The sequence below is a fragment of the Hippocampus bargibanti genome, linkage group LG07 (genome assembly GCF_051943395.1).
Source record: "Hippocampus bargibanti isolate YZ-2025 linkage group LG07, ASM5194339v1, whole genome shotgun sequence".
Taxonomy (NCBI): domain Eukaryota; kingdom Metazoa; phylum Chordata; class Actinopteri; order Syngnathiformes; family Syngnathidae; genus Hippocampus; species Hippocampus bargibanti.
Genome location: NC_142740.1, coordinates 4334676 through 4355357, shown reverse-complemented (window position 1 = coordinate 4355357; position 20682 = coordinate 4334676). Strand labels below are relative to the sequence as shown.

General features: G+C 38.1%; 1 protein-coding gene across 14 annotated transcripts in view; it reads left to right on the top strand.

The window, feature by feature from the left end:
* The window catches only part of fryl (FRY like transcription coactivator), a 121231-nt gene that overhangs the window by 7291 nt on the left and 93258 nt on the right, over positions 1-20682 (top strand). For 8 of the 14 annotated variants that reach the window (XR_016115617.1, XR_016115616.1, XM_089001437.1 and 5 more), the window contains exons 1-2: positions 9050-9578; positions 13296-13361. The exons of 1 other annotated variant lie outside the window; for it this stretch is intronic. Coding sequence is in view for 9 of the 13 variants with exons in the window: in XM_089001437.1 (XP_088857563.1) it covers positions 9275-9578; positions 13296-13361 (370 nt within the window). In the remaining 4 variants the exon portion in view is untranslated. Of the gene's footprint in view, positions 1-9047; positions 9579-13295; positions 13362-20682 lie in introns of those variants that run through there. 5 more of the 14 variants (XM_089001445.1, XM_089001440.1, XM_089001441.1 and 2 more) reach the window with 4 other exon arrangements.

Below are 20682 nucleotides of genomic sequence, written 5' to 3'. Positions count from 1 at the left end.
ATCGATAGTCCCGGTTATATCGATATTTTTTCGGACTCCCTTGAATATCGATATAACGAGACTTTACTGTATTGTGAGCTGAGTAACTGGCGGAGATGCTTGCAGTTGGCTTCATGCTTCAGACGGACTGGAGTCAGTTTTGGGTTGTTCTGCTTCACGCTCTAATTCACAATTAAGGGTACAACAAAAAAAACATTAATACGATATTTGCTCAAATATGAACTTTTCCATGACAGCGGATATGTCCCCCACCCTTTTTTTTAATTTAATGTCAGGAGTAGACGCTCATGACGAGTCATGAAGAACGAAATATTCAAGTACAATCAATCCTCAGTCGCAGCCAAATAGAGCTCCCGCCACTTCGGCGTCGTCGCATCACGATCGCTTTGCACTCCAGCAAGATTATAGGTCATATCGGTTCAGTCCGAGCTAATCATTGATCTGACGCTTTTCGTGACACTGACCTTTACCCCTTTACCCCTCCCCCTATTTCCACCCCCCCCTTTTCCCTCCACTTACCTTGTTTCGTTTCATCCTCTCGGAGTTGTGGTGGCGCCTTTATGCAGTTCAGTCATGTATTTGCTTTAAGAGAAAAAAACTTTGTTTGGCTGGAAAAATTCTGACGCCGGGAGACACCCCTGTCTGTCTATCTATCTATCTATCTATCTATCTATCTATCTATCTATCTATCTATCTATCTATCTATCTATCTATCTATCTATCTATCTATCTATCTATCTATCTATCTATCTATCTATCTATCTATCTATCTATCTATTTATTTACATATGTATTTATTTATTCATCATTTATTCATTATTTATCCAACCATTTATTTATCTATCTATCTATCTATCTATCTATCTATTTATTTATTTATTTATTTATTTATTTATTTATTTATTTATTTATTTATAGAGGTATTTATTGATCCGTCTATTAGTTTGTTTATTTATATATTAATTTATTTATTTAAACACCCACCCATTTATTTATTTAGTTATTTGCTTGCTTGTCTATTCATTCCTTCATTCTCATTTATTTATTTATTTATGTATTTATTTATTTATTTACCTGTACATTTATTTATTCATCCACCCATTCATCTATTTATCCGCCCATTTATTTATTTATCTATTTATTTATGGGTGTATTTATTTATCTGTCTATTAGTTTGTTTATTTATATATTAATTAATTAATTTATTTAACCACCCACCCATTTATGTATTTATTTATATTTATTTATTTGTTTGCTTGCTTGTCTACTCATTCTTTCGTTCATTAATTAATTTGTTAATTAATTCATTCACTCATTCATTTTTTTTATAATTTTCATTTATTTATTTATTTGCTTGTCTATTTATTTATTTGTCTATTCATTCTTATTTATTTATTTATTTATTATCTTAACGGTGTGACTCAATTGTTGGGTTGAACTTGAAGTCACCGCGTCAGAGCAGGAAGTGTAATCATTGATGATTAACAGGTGAGCTGGCGTGAGAAAACGGGGCATTATTTTAGGCAGGATATGAAGCGTGATCGCGACTTAACTACGCTGCCGCTCGAGTTGTTTGGGCGCAATATCATCGCGCTGCAGAACCTGTTCTCACCCATTTTTGTTTGGGAGTTTTGTGTCTGGGTCGATGGGTGATGCAGTTATATGGACTTCCTTTCTTTGCGGCTCAATTTTGGTGCACGGTATGTGGGATTCAGTTTGTGAGCTAATGCATTGAACTGAAAGATGGGAATGGGGAATTTACTTGATAATGCAGTTTTTTTGAATGATGCACAGGTGAAATTGGACGAAAAATTGACAAAAACTGTGACAAAGCTAAATAGAGAATTATGGCAATCAAAAAGAAAGAGCAAAAAACTGCCAAATACAGCAAAATCAGTGTAAGCATGTCAAAACTACAACCCTCCCAAAAACACGCCTCACTCATTTATGGCGCAAAACCAACAACATAAATGGAGACAAAAGCTGACAAACACAAAATATGACAAAACATTTTGGAAAAGTAGCCACAATTCTGAGAACACTGAGAAAAAGTTCAAGTTAAACTATTACTAGGGTCTAAAAAACAGTCAAAAGACTGACAAAATGCAGTTTTTTTAAAAGTTTTTAAAAATTTACGTAAAATTTAAGTGTCATTTTTTTTAAGAGTGTACACTGCAAGGTTAAAATATCCCATCAATCAGGTTCCACAAATAACCCGCACAAGCCATCTGTACACTTGATGCAAAAAGCTATCAACCCAGCTATACAGAACACAATTGATGAGGAACTAGGTAAAATTATCGCAGAGAAAGCACCTACAAGGGATCATTCCTCAAGATGGTGAAAGAAGGCGGCTACGTTCCTCATCAAATGTTTAATGCACTCCATTCCATCAAGCCATCAACAACCATCGCAAAGGTAAATAAAATGACTTTATTATACTGTACAGTTTATTTCTTTAATTACAGTCCTTATGGAATATGACTCTCCTTCCAAACAGCAATTCCGACCTCCTCCCACCCTACTCCATGAAGCCAGACCATCACAAATATAAAATAAAATGACTATTATACAGTGCAAAGTATTTCTTTCATTACAACACAATAGCACATATATTATACATCTAATAAGGTAATTTATTTTGTAGTTTCACGGCTTTTTTAGTAGAAAATCATGTTTGATGGGTACTTGGGAACGGATTATTCTCATTTTAATTGTTTCCTATGGGAAATTAATTTTTGGTATACACACTTTTCACCTTACACACTCTGTCTGTGAACCAATTAGGTTTGTAAGACAAGGTATCACTGTATAAAAATCTGACAAAGCATGGAAAGTACTATCTCCAAATCTGACTGAGGATGACAAAATAAAAATCTATAAAATAGGATTTGGTGCTAAATTATGAGGCGTTCTGTTTTGAAAATCCAAACTTGGGTTACATCGTTGCCAAACTAACAACCTCAACGCGAGGACGACCTCAACCTTTGGCGGCTATACGCTAGTTAACATGACCGTACTAAATGTAATGACTTTTTTTTCCCTCCTTTGAATCAAACTCTGATGCTCAACTGGGAGGAAAGTACACATTAGCACACCGGGGATCAGTTATGTAACAGCTTGATGTCGCAGGGGTAATCTTCAGATTATTCCGCTGCTTCGGGAGAAGGTTTTAATCCGGTGTTCTGCCCGAAGTTGAGTTGAGCAAGAGTACAGCAGAGCGGCCCCGTTGCCACGAGAACGGGTTGGTCGTTTGTCAGTCGCGGAGCAGTTAAGTGACGCCAAAAATATATACAGTAAAGTGTCGTTATATCGATATTCAAGGGAGTCCGAAAAAATATCGATATAACCGGGACTATCGATATATCCGACCCGGTTTGCATGTAATTTTCTCTGTGCGTGCATAGAAATAGTATCGATATAACCGGGACTATCGATATATCCGATATCGATATAACGAGACTTTACTGTATATCATAAAAAAAGCGGAACTTCCACAAATATGACTGACATATTTTGGAGAAGCCACAGCGTCCGTTATACGTGTGAAAATTGTCGTGCGGCGCGGCGTGTGTCGCGGTTGACGTTTTTTTTTTTTTTTTTGGGATGGCGGAGCGAGGAGTGTGGGAACCTGTGCACAAATAGCTCGTATTAATCTCCTTTTCTTGACGTGATTGTTAAAAAAAGTACCAAGTTACCTTTTCTCCCACGACCGTTTTGTATTTCTTTCTGAGTTCTTTTCACACAAAACCCAGCGCAGAAGGCCGACATGAGAAACAAACCAAATCATCCGGTCCCTTGAAAAGATGTTTCAGTTCATCACCGTACGCGTCATCGAGTATAATACATGGATAGTAACACAGCAGTTTTGAATAGCAACAAAAATTTACAGCACGGCAACTTCACTCGGGTATGACTTTATTATACTGTACAGTTTATTTCTTTAATTACAATACAATAGCACATTTATTATACATAAAAAAGGTATGTTTTGTGTAGTTTTACGGCTTATTTTGTAGAACATTATTTTTTATCGGGAGCTGGGAACGGATTGTTCTCATTTTTAATGGTTTCTTATAGGAAATAAATATCCGGCAGACAAACTTTTGCCTTACACACTGTTTTTGGGAACCGATTAAGTTCGTTAAGTTGAGGTTTCACCGTACTACTTTTTAGATTGAATCGAAAATATTTGGATGAAAGGTCCCGTCTTGTCAGGTCACATTTTTTTTTGAGTCAAAAATGAGTTCTTTCCCCACCGCGGGTCGCCTCACAACTGTCATTCTGGCTTGTGACCAAACCAGCCGGACTTCTTTGTCTATTCGTCTCGAACTTGAACATAGCCTTTCTTGTTCTCGCTCACCGAGGGGAATTTGGGGGGGTGGGGTGCTGCTTACGGCTGCTTCATCCATCTGAAAAGTCCAAACCCACAGTACAAAGGGGCAGTTTAGGGGCGAATTTTTGTTTGTTTTTACTTCTAGATCTTTGTTATTTTACTATTTGAAAGCCGTTTTTTGTCATACAATAAAGACTCGTTATATCGATATCAGATATATCGATAGTCCCGGTTATATCGATACTATTTCTATGCACGCACGGAGAAAATTACATGCAAACAGGGTCGGATATATCGATAGTCCCGGTTATATCGATATTTTTTCGGACTCCCTTGCATATCGATATAATGAGACTTTACTGTATTTTGTTTCCGTGACCCCCCCCCCTTGATTGAGACTTTTTTTTGGTCGTTTTTGGGTGTATTTTTGTTCATTTTTTTTAATATCGACATCTTTGTTATTTTTCTATTTGTCATATTTTTTTGTCATGTTTTTTTGTCATATATTTTCCATCTTTCCTCCCCCCTAATCAAGTCATTTTATTTGTATTTGTTTTTGGGTGGATTTTTTCATTTATATTTCCAGATCATTTTTATTTTGATATTTGAAAGCGGTTTTTTTTGGGTCATATTTTTGAAGTGATTTTGTTCCCATAATTTTTTCCCCCTTAATCGTGGCTTTATTTCTTTCCGTTTTTTTGGTGTATTTTTGTCCATTTTTATTTCTAGATCTTTGTTATTTTACTATTTGAAAGCTGTTTTTTGTCATATTTTTTTCCATGACCCCCCCCCCCTTGATTGAGACTTTTTTTGGTCGTTTTTGGGTGGATTTTTGTTCATTTTTTTTTAATTTTGAGATCTTTATTTTTCTATTTGAAAGCTGTTTTTTGTGATATTTTTTTGTGATATTTTTTCCATTTCCCCCCCCCCCTAATTAAGTCATTTTATTTGTATTTGTTTTTGGGTGGATTTTTTTCATTTATATTTCCAGATCATTTTTATTTTGATATTTCAAAGCGTTTTTTTTGGGTCATATTTTTGGAGTGATTTTGTTCCCATAATTTTTTCCCCCTTAATCGTGGCTTTATTTCTTTCCGTTTTTTGGTGTATTTGTGTCCATTTTTACTTCTAGATCTTTGTTATTTTACTATTTGAAAGCCGTTTTTTGTCATATTTTTTCTATGACCCCCCCCCCCCCCCCTTGATTGAGACTTTTTTTGGTCGTTTTTGGGTGTATTTTTGTTCATTTTTTTTAATTTCGACATCTTTGTTGTTTTTCTATTTGAAAGCTGTTTTTTGTCATATTTTTTTTGTGATATATTTTCCATCTTTCCTCCCCCCTAATCAAGTCATTTTATTTCTATTTGTTTTTGGGTGGATTTTTTCATTTATATTTCCAGATCATTTTTATTTTGATATTTCAAAACGGTTTTTTTGAGGTCATATTTTTGAAGTGATTTTGTTCCCATAATTTGTTTCCCCCTTAATCGTGACTTTATTTCTTTCCGTTTTTTTGATGGATTTTTGTCCATTTTTATTTCTAGATCTTTGTTATTTTGATATTTCAAAGCTGTTTTTTGTCATATTTTTTAGTGATTTTTTTTTTTTCACCCAAGATTTTTCCCACCTTTATTTAGACTTTTTATTTTTGTTCATTTTTGGGTGGATTTTTGTTCATTTGTATTTCCAGTTATTTGTTACTTTGCTATTTGTAAACTGTTTTTTTTAATCATATTTTTACCCTGATTTTTTTCCATTAATTTTGAAATATTTGAAAGTTATTTTTAAATTAGGATTATTTTTTTTTTATTTGTTCTTTTGCTTAGTTTTATTCAGTCAAAATAATTCCACACTTATACAACCATGTTACTTAGAAATCATCTCTCCCCTTTTTTTGGTTAGTTTCACAGAAACCTGTTTTTCAAACAGGGGGTGTGTCGACATTTTATATCCACTGAATATTAATGTATTAAGACAATGTATAATTTACTTTTGGGGAGGGATGAATTTAAATATATATATATATATATATATATATATATATATATATACAGTAAATATATATAAAATATATATATACAGTAAAGTCTCGTTATATCGATATTCAAGGGAGTCCGAAAAACTATCGATATAACCGGGACTATCGATATATCCGACCCTGATTGCATGTAATTTTCTCCGTGCGTGCATAGAAATAGTATCGATATAACCGTGACTATCGATATATCCGATATCAATATAACGAGACTTTACTATATATATATATACAGTAAAGTCTCGTTATATCGATATACTATATATATATACAGTAAAGTCTCGTTATATCGATATGGGATATATCGATAGTCCCGGTTATATCGATACTATTTCTATGCACGCACGGAGAAAATTACATGCAAACAGGGTCGGATATATCGATAGTCCCGGTTATATCGATATTTTTTCGGACTCCCTTGAATATATATATAATCACATACTGATCAATAAACTGCTTTTGATTTCGTCTCCCTGTGAGGGGATGCTGCTTTTTAGTCCAAAAAGTTCATTATTTTACCATCAGGGGGCAATGTAACTATTTTCAAGCACAGCTGTGGCTGTGCGGCAGGTCAACTAAGTGCATTATCCCGGTGATCATCAGGACTGTACAGTATCAGCCCCCACCGTCGAGCCCCGTAACAAGAACAGAACAGACTTGAGTCTCTGGGTCCCAGCCCACGAGTTTTCCTGTTTTCTCCCGCGATTGTAAGCAGCATAAGTCAGGCGGGCGGGGGACCCACAACGGCACAGGGAGCGCTCTACATTGTTCCTGGGGTTTCCTCTTTCACATTCCTGGGCTGATTGGGATCTTGGTCTTTGTTCTCGCTGTCCAGCGGCTTACAAGAGCAGACCGGTGGACGGCTGCCATCATTGCACCCGGTGCTGGCCATCTGGTTGTCGCCGGAGTTGACATTTTTTTTCTTGGGAATAAACTTGAGGAAATAAGTAATTTTTGAAAATGAAGATTTGGGGGTGGGAAGAATGGGGGTGGGTGTACAAAATACAATACAATACATTTATATAGCGCTTTAACAACAGCTCTAAGCTGTAACAAAGCGCTAACATGGACTAGAGGCAAATGCTCCCCCCTCGTGGAAGGGAAAACATTGCCAGAGGTCTGACCAGCGCTTTATCGGCATCCCACGGCAGAAAAACCAAAACCCAAACAAATTCGGGAATGGTTCCCAAATAAATTCGGGAATTGAAGCGAATGAGTTAAAAATATAAAATAAGTTAACTTGGTGTTAGCATATAGCCGATGCCACCGACGCAGATATGCAGTGACTTATAATTTTTTTTTGCACAGGCTCGGATAGTCGGTGGTTTATTATATTTTAATTTGTCAATAATTTGTGTGTGTGTGTTTGTCTAAAACTGAAGTGAGTATGTATCGGTTTCTTTTTGAAGATTAGAAAATTCATACATTTTCTTAGATCCTCGCATCAGTCTCATTACTTCCATATCGGATCCGTCGAGGCCCCTCTTACGAGTACCCCAATTTAGGCAAAAATTTAATATGATACTTGATGTAGTTGAAACATCGGTTTTCTTTTTCGCTCGTTTTTGCTGTGAATTTTCACAAAATTCACTTGTGTGACTCCATTACACTGCCCCTTGTGGCCATGACATGAATTGCTGCCATAGATTTTGGCCCATACTAATAATAATAATAATAATAACAATGTAATGTAATGTAAATTTCTCCACTGTGAGACTAATAAAGGCAAATCCAATCAAAAAATACAATAATAATAATAATAATAATAATAATAATAATAATAACAATAATAATAATAATACATTTTATTTCTAACCACCTTTCAAAACTCTCAAGGACACTTTACAGACACGGGATAAGAACATTTCATTTCTAAGCGCCTTTCAAAACTCTCAAGGTCGCTTTACAGTCACAGGATAGGTTTTTCTGTGGGTGAGCAGCGGCAACCACACGCTCCAGCATTCACTCAACCCGGAAGTAACTCAAATAGATAGAAAGCTAGCTAATAGATAGCTAATAGATAGTTAGCTAGGTTAGCTAGATAGCTAGCCAGCAAGCTAGACCACTAATAGCTAGCTAATAATAATAATAATAATAATAATAATAATACATTTCATTTCTAAGCGCCTTTCAAAACTCTCAAGGTCAATATTTACTTTATATTAGTAGTTTGTTTTATTCTGTAAGTAGATTGTGGAGTAGTATATTCCTGATTTTTTAAAAAAAGTAAATTGCAAAAATTATTTTAGGAGTTGGGAAGGTCCATTTTGTGGCTTTTCCATTCATATCACTCGGGGAGGATGTGAGATGTGATAAAAGTCAAAGTACAACTTATTTTTCCTGGTCTGGCTATATTGCGGGTCAATCTGGTTTATCGATGAACGTGCACAAGCTTTGTTTTTATTGAATGTTTTGCCTGGAAGCCGCCAAGCATTTGAGTGCAGTGATAAGGGCTATCGCTTTCTCGCAGGCTCGCTTTTTGATGCCTTCCGACTTCTCACGCTGCCTGTCAGTTTTCACGCTTTGCCTCGGCGTGTCTTTTCTGACTGGTCGAGCAACGCAGGCCGGACGGGGGCGTGGTCAGCCTGATCCACCCGCGTTATCTTTGGTGGAACACGTCCGAGTCCCACCCTTGATAGTGCCCGCTTGCCATGACATCACCGGCCCACAGTAAATGTTGCGGCTCTTTGCCTTTCCGACAGGTAGCGAGGCGGTGCGGGGAGTTGCTCCGCTTTGTTCAAGTATGTCAGCGACTCGTTAGTCCAGACGGACAACTTTTAAGAGCGCTTCTAGCCTGCCTTTGAAACAGACTGTAGCGCCCATGGCTCAGACAAGGTCTTTATCTTGGTGAAGGTGGACGGACGCTCCCGGTTGCGCTTGCGTACCCTTAGAATGGGGTGACGATGGCGTGGCACAAACTGCTGGACGGTACGCCCGAGCGAATGAGCAGCAAATTCAATATGGACTTTCTGAAGAGTCTGGTTCCGGGCGGAGCCCAGGTGCCTAATGCTCAGGGGTCTCCTCTCCAGCAAGGCGTCACCGCCACTGCCACACCGCAGGAAGCCGGCCCGCAACTCATTCGCATGAGGAGGATGGGTCTATGGGTCATGGGAGATACGATAATGGAGGAAGACGCCACGGTCGACGGTGACCCGGTTGTCACTCCCGCCGCCGTGCCAGTCCGAAATAGGAAAAGTCACTTCAAAGGTATGATGGGCTCCCATCAGATCCTGACAATTTCTTATTTTGGAAAGTAAACGGGACCGTAGTCTTCGGTTCAAGGTGTTTGTCACTCCTGGTGGAAGTTAACCGTAAATCGGACGCAAAGTTGTATATAGTCCTGCAGGGTTACTACTAGCATCCATTCCAGGTGGACTTACATCAAGCTATGTCACAATTTGGTAAATGTCATTGATCCATCGTATGTAATTGATCAGTACACATGTGCGATTGTTACTTTGACATATGACTGAAAATGGCTTTGAAATGCGAATGTTTCTTCAGCCGTCATCTGTACTTCTTTAAAGGTGTCGGACGTTTCGCTTCTTATCCAAGAGGCTTCGTCAACGAACTAAACATTTTTTTTGATGGTAGTGTTGGCCCTATATATACAGTAAAGTCTCGTTATATCGATATTCAAGGGAGTCCGAAAAAATATCGATATAACCGGGACTATCGATATATCCGACCCTGTTTGCATGTAATTTTCTCCGCGCGTGCATAGAAATAGTATCGATATAACCAGGACTATCGATATATCCGATATCGATATAACGAGACTTTACTGTATATCCCTACTGTCCAGATGTGGCGGTGCCAGACTCTGCTATGATTGGTCCCTGCTCTCAGGTTGGGGGGAGCAGAGTACCATCCCGTTTCCACTGCTTCTGCTTGTCAGTCTTGTACACAGTTATTCGGTGTCGAGACATTGGCATTTTGTTAGTTTTCAACCATAGTTTCAACAAAATTCCTGAAGCCCAAGGTAACAGGTTATCACAAGGATAGCGGTAGCGGGGGGTTCCCGGTACGTCTGCACCTGCTAACACATAACAAATAGCACCTCGCCACTCCTTCTGTCTGTGGTCCCTCTGACACCCCCCCCCCCCCCCAACTCTCGGCTGTTTTTCCTCAGGCGTGGTGGTTATTTCAGCAGCGTAAACGCATAATTCCAATCGGTGGTTCTCAGATGTTTGCCAAAGATTCTTTGGAGTCATTATCCTGTCGTCCTCGGTCACTTAGTACTAAGTAACAATCGCAGAGGCGGCAAATGTTATTAGTATGTGAAATTACAACAACAACAAAAATATGAGTGAAAGTACTAATTGAATTTCTTTATAGACTATTTCAATGTAAATGAATTGTTACTGTCAATTATTTCGACATACTACCTATTTTGTTCACCTTGCACAGCAGGAAAAAAAACTAGACTGGGCACAAAATAGTTTTGCCTCTCAATTACTTTGCAAACGCTTGTATGTGGAAGAATGTTTAAAAAAATGTGAGTAACAAAAAAAAGCACCTTTCAAAAAACGAAGACAATTTTGACAAAAGAGTAGAAAAGGACAAAGATCTGGCGTCACATGTAGGAAGGAAAAGTCAAGGAATCGCCCAAAGTGGAGAAATCTAAAAATAAAAACATCTTATCGTAACAAAGTATTTGTGCTTAACTCATTCACTGCCAGACAATGTGCTATAATATAATATAATATAATATAATATAATATAATATAATATAATATAATATAATATAATATAATATAATAAACGAATAACGAACGTTCGTTTGGCAATTTGCATAATCGGCATGGCAGCCAATTAAAAGCCTGTTTCGTGCTTCGGACTATACTGTGACTGTAAAGTGTACTTGAAGGTTTTGAAAGCCACTTAGAAAGAGGAGTCCACGTGGCTTGTAGCGGTTTGCTTGTAGCTTTTGCTTTATTGAATTAAATTATTTTTTTTCTTGAAGAAGTTGTCGGCCACCAGGGCCGATACGTTTTGAAAGTTGTACGCCCGATGTAAAAGTTGTATGCCCCGGGCCTCCGGGCAGACGTTATTTCAAACACTGCTATTAGCTATATATCTGGCTAGCTATTTGAGTCAGGAAACATATTAGCTATCTAGCTAGCTAGCTATTAGCTGTCTAGCTATCTATTAGCTAGCTAGCTAGCGTTCTATCTTTTTGAGTTATTTTGGGTTGAGTGAACGCTGGCGCGTGTGGCTGCCACTGGTCACCCACAGAAAAAAAAACTTATCCTGTGACTATAAAGTGACCTTGAAAGATTTGAAAGGCGCTTATAAATTAAATGTATTATTATTATTATCTGTTGCAATTGATCAGCTAAAAAGGTCAACGGAGGGACTATACTTCATCTTCATATGCTGATAAGACACAGACACGGAAGAGGAAGTAACAGCCCAGATATGCGCCGCTCGCTCACTCCCGTGATGACATAACTTCAGTCCAACTTGCCAAATTCAACCATAGTTCTGTCTAACAGAACTGGTCCCGGCAAAAACAGATAGAAAACCATACATACACCCTCTGCAAATAATGACCAGCCCCATATATTCAGGATGACATCTTTTGTTTGCAAATCATTTTAGCGGTCCAGTGGTATGTTTATTGACTGACTGGTTTTCCAACTTAACCCTTTCTGGGACAGCGGTTAGGACAGTGAACGGCCTGTCATGTCGGTAACAAAAAAAGCTCAACCTATCTTGAATGTAAATCAAATGTTCTGTGAAGATTATTTTAAGTGTTTGCACAAATCCAAATGGCAAAGATGCAATTCTGTTTGTTTTGTTCACAGCATTTATAATAATAATAATAATAATAATAATAATAATAATAATAATAATAATAATAATAATACAGTAAAGTCTCATTATATCGATATTCAAGGGAGTCCGAAAAAATATCGATATAACCAGGACTATCGATATATCCGACCCTGTTTGCATGTAATTTTCTCCGTGCGTGCATAGAAATAGTATCGATATAACCGGGACTATCGATATATCCGATATCGATATAACGAGACTTTACTGTAATAATAATAATAATAATAATCCATTTCATTTCTAAGCACCTTTCAAAACTCTCAAGGTCACTTTACAGTCACAGGATCGTTTTTTCTGCGGGTGAGAAGCGGCAGCCACATGCGCCAGCGTTCACTCAACCCGGAAGTAATTCAAATAGATAGAAAGCCGGCCAGCTAGGTAATAGATAGCTAATGGATAGCCAGCTAGATAGCTAATAATAATAATAATAATCCATTTCATTTCTAAGCACCTTTCAAAACTCCCAAAGACACTTTACAGTCACGGAATAAGAATATCTATATTTTTTTGTGCGGGTGAGCAGCGGCAGCCATTTGCACCAGCGTTCACTCTAGCCGGAAGCAACACAACAGTCATTTTCACTCAAATTGCAGGACCCACATAATATTGAGTTTGAGGACGACATAAACATTCAATTCAGCGGAAGAGACCTTATATTCTCTTTCATCAGAAAAAGAGTTAATTCCTAAATTATACGGGTCTGGAGTTATCTGAGCTTGAAATGGGGGTGGGTGTCAAAATACAATGCAATACATACATATTGGTTTATATAGCGCTTTAACAACAGCTGAAGCTATAACATAGCGCTAACATGGACAAAAGGCAAATTCTGCCCCTTTGTGGAAGGGAAAACATTGCCAGAGGTCTGACCAGCGCTTTATCAGCACGCCCCGCCAGAAAAACCACAACCCGAACAAATTTGGGAATGGTGCTCTACGACATGCTTTTCAATTCCCAAATAAATTCGGGAACAGTAGTGAATGAGTAAACATCACGTGTGTTCAGAAGGCTTTTGTGGATTTTAGAGTAGATTTTAAATCTTATTTTCTGTCTTTTTTTGACCTCCCCCCCCCCCCCATCCAGGAAACATCCACCGATTTCGAAAAACCTCCTTCTTACAGCATGCTCATCGTAGCCGGGACCGCGAGGGTGAGTTATATTTAAAAAAAAAAAAATGAAAAAAGTGATCTTTTGTTAAATTGAAGACTCTTTGGTAGCGTGTTGTGTTCATACCAAAGGATAATTTGGCTTGTTGTGATCTGACAACCACTCCCTTTGGCAGAACTGGCTTAGCCTGAGTTTTTTTTTTTTTAAGAAGTGGTGCTCCTTTACTGCGGTCATTATGTCCCACTTCCTACACATGTTGCCACTAGATGTCCATTTAATTGTTGTTGTTTAAAAAGAAGACGCGATTTGACTTGAGTATTTAATGACAAGCTGCAGCACTGAGATTTTTTTGTATTTGTGATGACAAATGTGTTTGTCTTTTTTTGTCGATGACTCCACTGGGAACAGTGTCGGCATTGTGTTGTCTCGCAGCCTCAATGACCAACAACGAAAGAATCTCCACGATGGCGCATTGAAGTGAGGTGTGAGAATTTAGATTCGGATTAGCGCACTGGTGTCATTAGCAGGATTTCATGTCACTGTAGAAAATGTATACCACAAATTGGGATCTGTGGCGGTATTTAAAAATTTGTTTTACAACATTGTAAATTGTTTATTAACTCATTCACTGCCGGACAATGTGCAAAAGTGAGTCCACTGCAGTGCCAGGGTTTTTGTCATTTTCACTTAAATTGCAGTAGCCACAGAATATTGAGTTTTAGGACGACATAAACATTCTTTGCAGCGTAAGAATCCTTAGACTCTCTTCTTTCATTAGAAAAAAAGTTAATTCCTAAGCTATATGGGTCTGGAGTTATCTGAGCTTGAAATAGGGGCAGTTGCACAAAATGCAATACATACGTACTACATAAATACAGTAAAGTCTCGTTATATCGATATTCAAGGGAGTCCGAAAAAATATCGATATATCCGACCCTGTTTGCATGTAATTTTCTCCGTGCGTGCATAGAAATAGTATCGATATAACCGGGACTATCGATATATCCGATATCGATATAACGAGACTTTACTGTATTAGCGCACTGGTGTCATTAGCAGGCTTTTGTGGCACTGGAGAAACTGCAAAAATGACTCTGCTCCAATGCCAGGGTTTTTGTCATTTTCACTCAAATTGCAGGACCCACAGAATATTAAGTTTTAGGACTACATAAACATTGAATACAGCATTAAAATCACAGACTATCTTATTTCATCAGAAAAAGAGTTCATTCCTAAGTTATATGGGTCTGGAGTTATCTGAGCTTGAAATAGGGGCGTCCGTACAAAATACTATACAATACATAAATATAGATTTATATAGCACTTTAACAACAGCTGAAGCTGTCACAAAGTGCTAACATGGACAAACGGCAAATGCTGCCCCCTTGTAGAATGGAATAAAACATTGCCAGAGGTCTGACCAGCGCTTTGTCGGGACCCCATGCAAGAAAAAACAAAATCCAAACAAATTCAGGAATGGCGTTCCACGTCACACTTTTCAATTCCCGAATAATTTCGGTAAAGTGCACAAACAACAATTAAAAAATGCTAATGACAAAATTTGAGAATTGTAAAACGCAAACTTGTCAAGCGCGATGTTACAAATGTTCGCTGATAATGTTAAAAATGTGTGTACGCTGTTTTATCAGTACAATGTTGTAAGTGGTACCTTGGATTACAAACTTAATTGGTTCCAAAGACAGAGTGTGTAAGGCGAAAAGTGTGTATCCCAAAAATTAATTTCCCATAGGAAACCATTAAAATGAGAATAATCTGTTCCCAGATCCCCATAAAACCTAATTTTCTACTTTCTAATTTTTAAGGCTTAAAACTACACAAAATATACCTTATTTTATGTATAATAAATGTGATATGGTATTATAATTAAAGAAATAAGATACTGTATAATAAAGTCGTTTTATTTACCTTTGTTTTGGTCGTTGATGGCTTGATAGAATGGAGTGGCCGGTTTCCTCAGCATAAAACACTTGATGAGGAACATAACCTTATTTCACCATTTTGAGGAATGATCCCCTGTAGGTGCTTTCTCTGCGATAATTCTATCTAGTTCCTCATCAATTGTTTTCTCTTTAGCTGGGTTGATAGCTTTTTGCATCAAGTGTGCAGATGGCTTTTGCGGGTTGTTTGATGGGATGTTTTAACCTTGGAGTCTACACTCTACCTTTGAACTATCAAAGTTCAAACTCTATCACTGTCGTCTGCCTCACTCTTTAATGTTTAAACCACCTCCCCTCACTGCTGCGTTCTTGACCAATGACATGGCTTTAACCGAAGACCGGGGGCGGGGAATAGTGGACAAAAACAGTCGGCTGCCATTTTCTTGTTAGAAGAACGGGCTCGTTCGCAAACGACACATCACTCATTGAGGCAGCTCCGTGTTCGAAAAAAGTTCGTATGCCAAGGTAACATTTTCGTAAATTTAATGTTCGTAAACCGAAAAGTTCGTAAGCCGAGGTATCACTGTACCTTGTTTTATCAGGCCTGCGGTAAGGATGGCGCCCTGCCAATTGCAATCACTGTGCGCCCTCTTTTTTTTTTTTTAAACGAAACCACGAGCCTTAGTGATGTGCATTCACATGAGGTTATTTGATGAAGCAGATTTATTTATTTATTTTCCCAGAAGACGGCACCTCACAGCTCAAATGTTCCCAGAGAGAGAGAGACGATGTTGTTGGTTCCTCTTCTGCATTCCTCAAACAAGCGAGCCGGGTTTACACAAAACAGTTCCCTCCCCGAGTCTGGCCGCTTTGCTGATAATGCCGCTTAAAATGCTTCTGGTTCACTCACAAACACGTATGACGTCTCCCTTATTTTTGCTTTAGGAGGGGAAGTGTTTGCTCGAGTGTTAGCCGTGTCACAATGGCGGTATGCTGCAAAAGGGCATTACTCATCTTTTCTGAATTGAACGATAACCAGGATCAACTTCAAGCCTTTTGCTGTGGAGGTTAAAGAAAATGAATTATGGGATGTTTTAGTTTCGAAGCTATGGTCGCCGATGTGTGTGTGTGTGTGTGTCGCTGCGATCTGCACAATAACGTGTTATTAGGCTGTTTGGTGATGAAGTGCTGCATCCATCAGTGAAAATTCTGGTCCATTTGTCACATGTTCAGCAGTCTGCAGTCCCCGTTGTCAAATTGTATGCTTCACAATGTCTAAATCAGGGGTGTCAAAGTCATTTTTTGCCGCGGGCCACATTGTAGTTATGGTTTCCTCTCGAGGGCCGTTTTTCCCCGAATTTGGGGAACCCATTAGAATGTTTAAATCCCTTCCAATATTACATATAGAGCACACAGCAAATTAATGAATAACTCGTTTTCAAATCTGAAGTCAAGAATAATGACTTTTATTGTGGTTGACATCCAAAAATAAGAAATTTTGGCTCAGATTTTAGCAATCATCATGGAATTTAACAAGTTTGATTTGCTGTCGCGGGCCGCAAAAAATGATGTGGCGGCCCGGATTTGGCCCACGGGCCTTGACTTTGACACCTGTGGTCTACATTGTCACATTTGTATTGTGTGACAGGTCTGGACTGCAGGCAGGTTGATCTAGTGGCCACACTGTGACTATGCAGGGGTGTTGCAGTGTTAAGTATAAATGATCTGTAGTTCCTGTTGTCAGTCTGTGTGATTCACAATTTTAAAGATCAAAGCGTCCTTTTTACCAGTGCGTCAGAGAGGTCAAGGTGGAATGTGCACATCTGCTACAAGCTAAATGTTGAAAGCAAAGACGAAGCCTTGGCATCCATTGACGAGAAGAGAGTGTCTCACATCTCCTATCTCACGTAAATCCGCTTCAATTCCAAGCCGCGACAGTTCCACATACGCATTGGCGCTCTGCGCTGACACTCCTTTCTTGTATAGGAGCCATTTACCGCATCCCATAAACATCATTTACTTTTCGAGGTGCATTACTTTTTCCATTAAAAGTACTGTTTTTAGCTAGCTTACTAACTTTCTATCCATTTGGGTTATTCCGGGTTGAGTGAACGCAGGCGCGTGTGGCTGTCGCTGCTCACCCACAGATAAAAAAAAATAGCCTGTGACTGTAAAAGGAAAATGAGAGTTTTGAAAGGCGCTTGTAAATGAAATGTATTATTTATTTATTTATTTATTTATTTATTTATTTATTTATTTTGTGCGACGGGTATGGACTGCAGGCAGGTTGTTCTAGTGGCCTTACTCTTACTACGCAGGGGTGTTGCAAGTGTTCAGAATGAAGTATAAATGATACTGAAAACCAATTAAAAAACTGCAAAACAACTAATAGGTACAAAAAAAGCTTGCTCATTTAGCAACTCTCTTAAATACGACATAAGAAGTGAAATTCCTTTCTAAAGTATGTGGCAACTTCACCTTCACTGTCATTCTCTTGCATTCTTCATGTTCTCCCTCCTGAGCTGCATTCTTCAAATCCGAGGCAGGGTAGGGTGGGTCTTAAATGGAATGCGGGCCCCGAAAATTAATCAAGCGAATAAATCAAGACGGCCGTCACTCAGCGGGACTCCCATCAGCGCGGGTATGCCGTGTTATGCTATGCTACGCTATGCTAGGCTTTACAAAATCGCTTTTGTTTTGAGGCAAGCAGTCAAACGAGACTAAACAACTGTGAAAAGCCACGGCGTGCAAATAGCATTTCATCGTCAAACATGCGTGGCTTTTAAACCGACACTCAGGAACGAGATTAGACCTTCACTCCTGGAGTGCGCTAAGTACCGCGCGTCTTTGTGTAGTGTTATACCTCCAAAGTACAACAAAATGAATCAAATTTTGATTTTTTTTTGTACTCTGGGTCCATTCCAAAGCCTTTTAAATCAATACAGTGTATAGCAAAAGTCTACACACCTCTGTTCAATTGGCAAGATTTTAATAATAATAATAATAATAATAATAATACATTTCATTTATAAGCGCCTTTCAAAACTCTCAAGGACACTTTACAGTCATTTTGTGCAAAAACAAGAACTAGGTTTTTACTCCGTTACAACTCCAATGCAACTCTATTGGAAAACACTGTGATAGTGAAGTTGCAGAACTGTTCACACCCCCTGTTGATTATTGATTTATATCCAAGCTGCATATGTGTCACCATTCTAAACTCAAATGCAGCAGAGCTACCAGCACAACTTTAGTTCGCTGACGAAGCTATTCGGATGAGGAGCGAAATGTCCGACATCTTCAAAGAAGTACAGATGTTGGCTGAAGAAAACTTTTCATCATCCTTTATGGTCAAATATCTGTTACTTAGAGAATAATAATAATAATAATAATAATAATAATAATAATAATAATAATAATAAATAATAATAATAATAATAATACATTTCATTTCTAAGCACCTTTCAAAACTCTTAATGTCACTTTACAGTCACAGGATCAGTTTTTTTCTGTGGGTGAGCAGCGGCAACCACATGCGCCAGCGTTCACTCAAACCGGAAGTAACTCTGATAGAAAGTTAGCCTGCTAGCTAATTGACAGCTAATAACTAGCTAGCTAATAATAATAATAATAATAATAATAATAATAATAATAATACATTTCATTTATCAGCGCCCCTCAAAACTCTCAAGGTCACTCCACAGTCACAGGATCAGTTTCTCTGTGGGTGAGCAGCGGCAGCCACACCCGCCAGTGCCCACCCAAACCGGAAGCAACTCCAACAGACAGAAAGCGAGCTGGAACAGACACATAAAGCCTAATCATTGTTCGCCTTAATGATATTGTTATGGTTTTACAGTAAACATAATCTGAACATTTTGAAATCATTTTTTAAAAAGAATATTGACAATTGTATTTCACATGCCCACCATACAGTGTTTATCTCCATTTTACGCTGATGTTGGGTCACACATATCTGAAAGACACCACTGTATTGTTAAAATCCTTAACAAAATACAAATCTGTGCTAGTGGCGCAAAAACAATCAACAATAATTTGTTAAATTACACAACCACAATCAACACATTGTGGTTCAATGTCGATCAAAAACCGTGCATTGTCAAACACTTGTTTTATTAGCTCGCGTTTGAATGCCGTTCTCCGGAATGAACTCTCCTTTCTTTCCCCAATACTAGACTGACGAGACTGACTAAGAAGCTGTTATTGATTCCCGCAGTCAAATTACAAGGAAATGACCACTCAGGCCTGTGAGCGACGTCAGTGTGCGTAGGCTTTGTGACGTGTGTGTGTGTGTGAGAGCGATTCTTCCTTGTTAATAGCATTGTGGCTGAACAGTAAACGCACTCAGAACAATCTAATGGGAGACATCTTATACATTCCATTTGATTCTTTTAATTGCATGGCTTACAAGGGTTTTTTTTTCGGGACCAGTAGACTGCTTCTGAATTTACAGCTGCACTAGAATAGGTTAGGACTATTAATATTATGAGTAATGTCGAAGGTTTCATCGCCATGGTGTGCAAAACCGAAGGGGGGAAAAAAAATATATATATATAGTATATATATATATATATCGATATTCAATATAGTCCGAATAAATATCGATATAACCGGGACTGTCGATGTGTGTGTGTGTGTGTGCATGTGTGTGTGTGTGTGTGTGTGTGTGTGTGTGTGTGTAACCGGTGTGTGTGTGTGTGTGTGTGTGTGTGTGTGTGTGTGTGTGTGTGTGTGATTTAAAAAAAAAACATTAAATGACAAAAATAGATTTAAAAAAAACCATCTGACCAAATCAGAATATGCTTAACTCATTCACGAATTTATTCGGCAATTGAAAATATGACGTTAAGCGTCATTCCTGAATTTCTTCGGGTTTTGTTTTTTCATGCTTGGGTGCCGATAAAGTGCTGACATGGCCTTTTATTTTCCACAAGGATTCAGCAATTCCCTTTTTTCCACATTAGCGCTTTGTTCTATTTTCAGCTGTTGTTAATAATATATTTCATTTATAAGCGCCTTTCAAAACTCTCAAGGACACTTTACAGTCACAGGATACGTTTTTACTGCAGGTTAAAGCACTATATAAACCAATACTCGTTATATCGATATTCTCGGGAGTCGGAAAAAATATCGATATAACCGGACTATCGATATATACGAACCTGCGGCATGTAAATTTTCTCTTTGCGTTCATAGAAATAGTATCGTAATAAGCAGTACTATCGATATAACCCATATCGATATAACGAGACTTAACTGTATGTGTGTATTGCATTGTGTTTTGTACAGCTGCCCCATTTTCAAGCTCAGATAACTCCAGACCCATATAACTTATAATAATAATAATAATAATAATAATAATAATAATACACATTTCTAAGCGCCTTTCAAAACTCTCAAGGACACTTTTGTTAAGGCAATGCACTTTTGTTTTTACTTCTGAT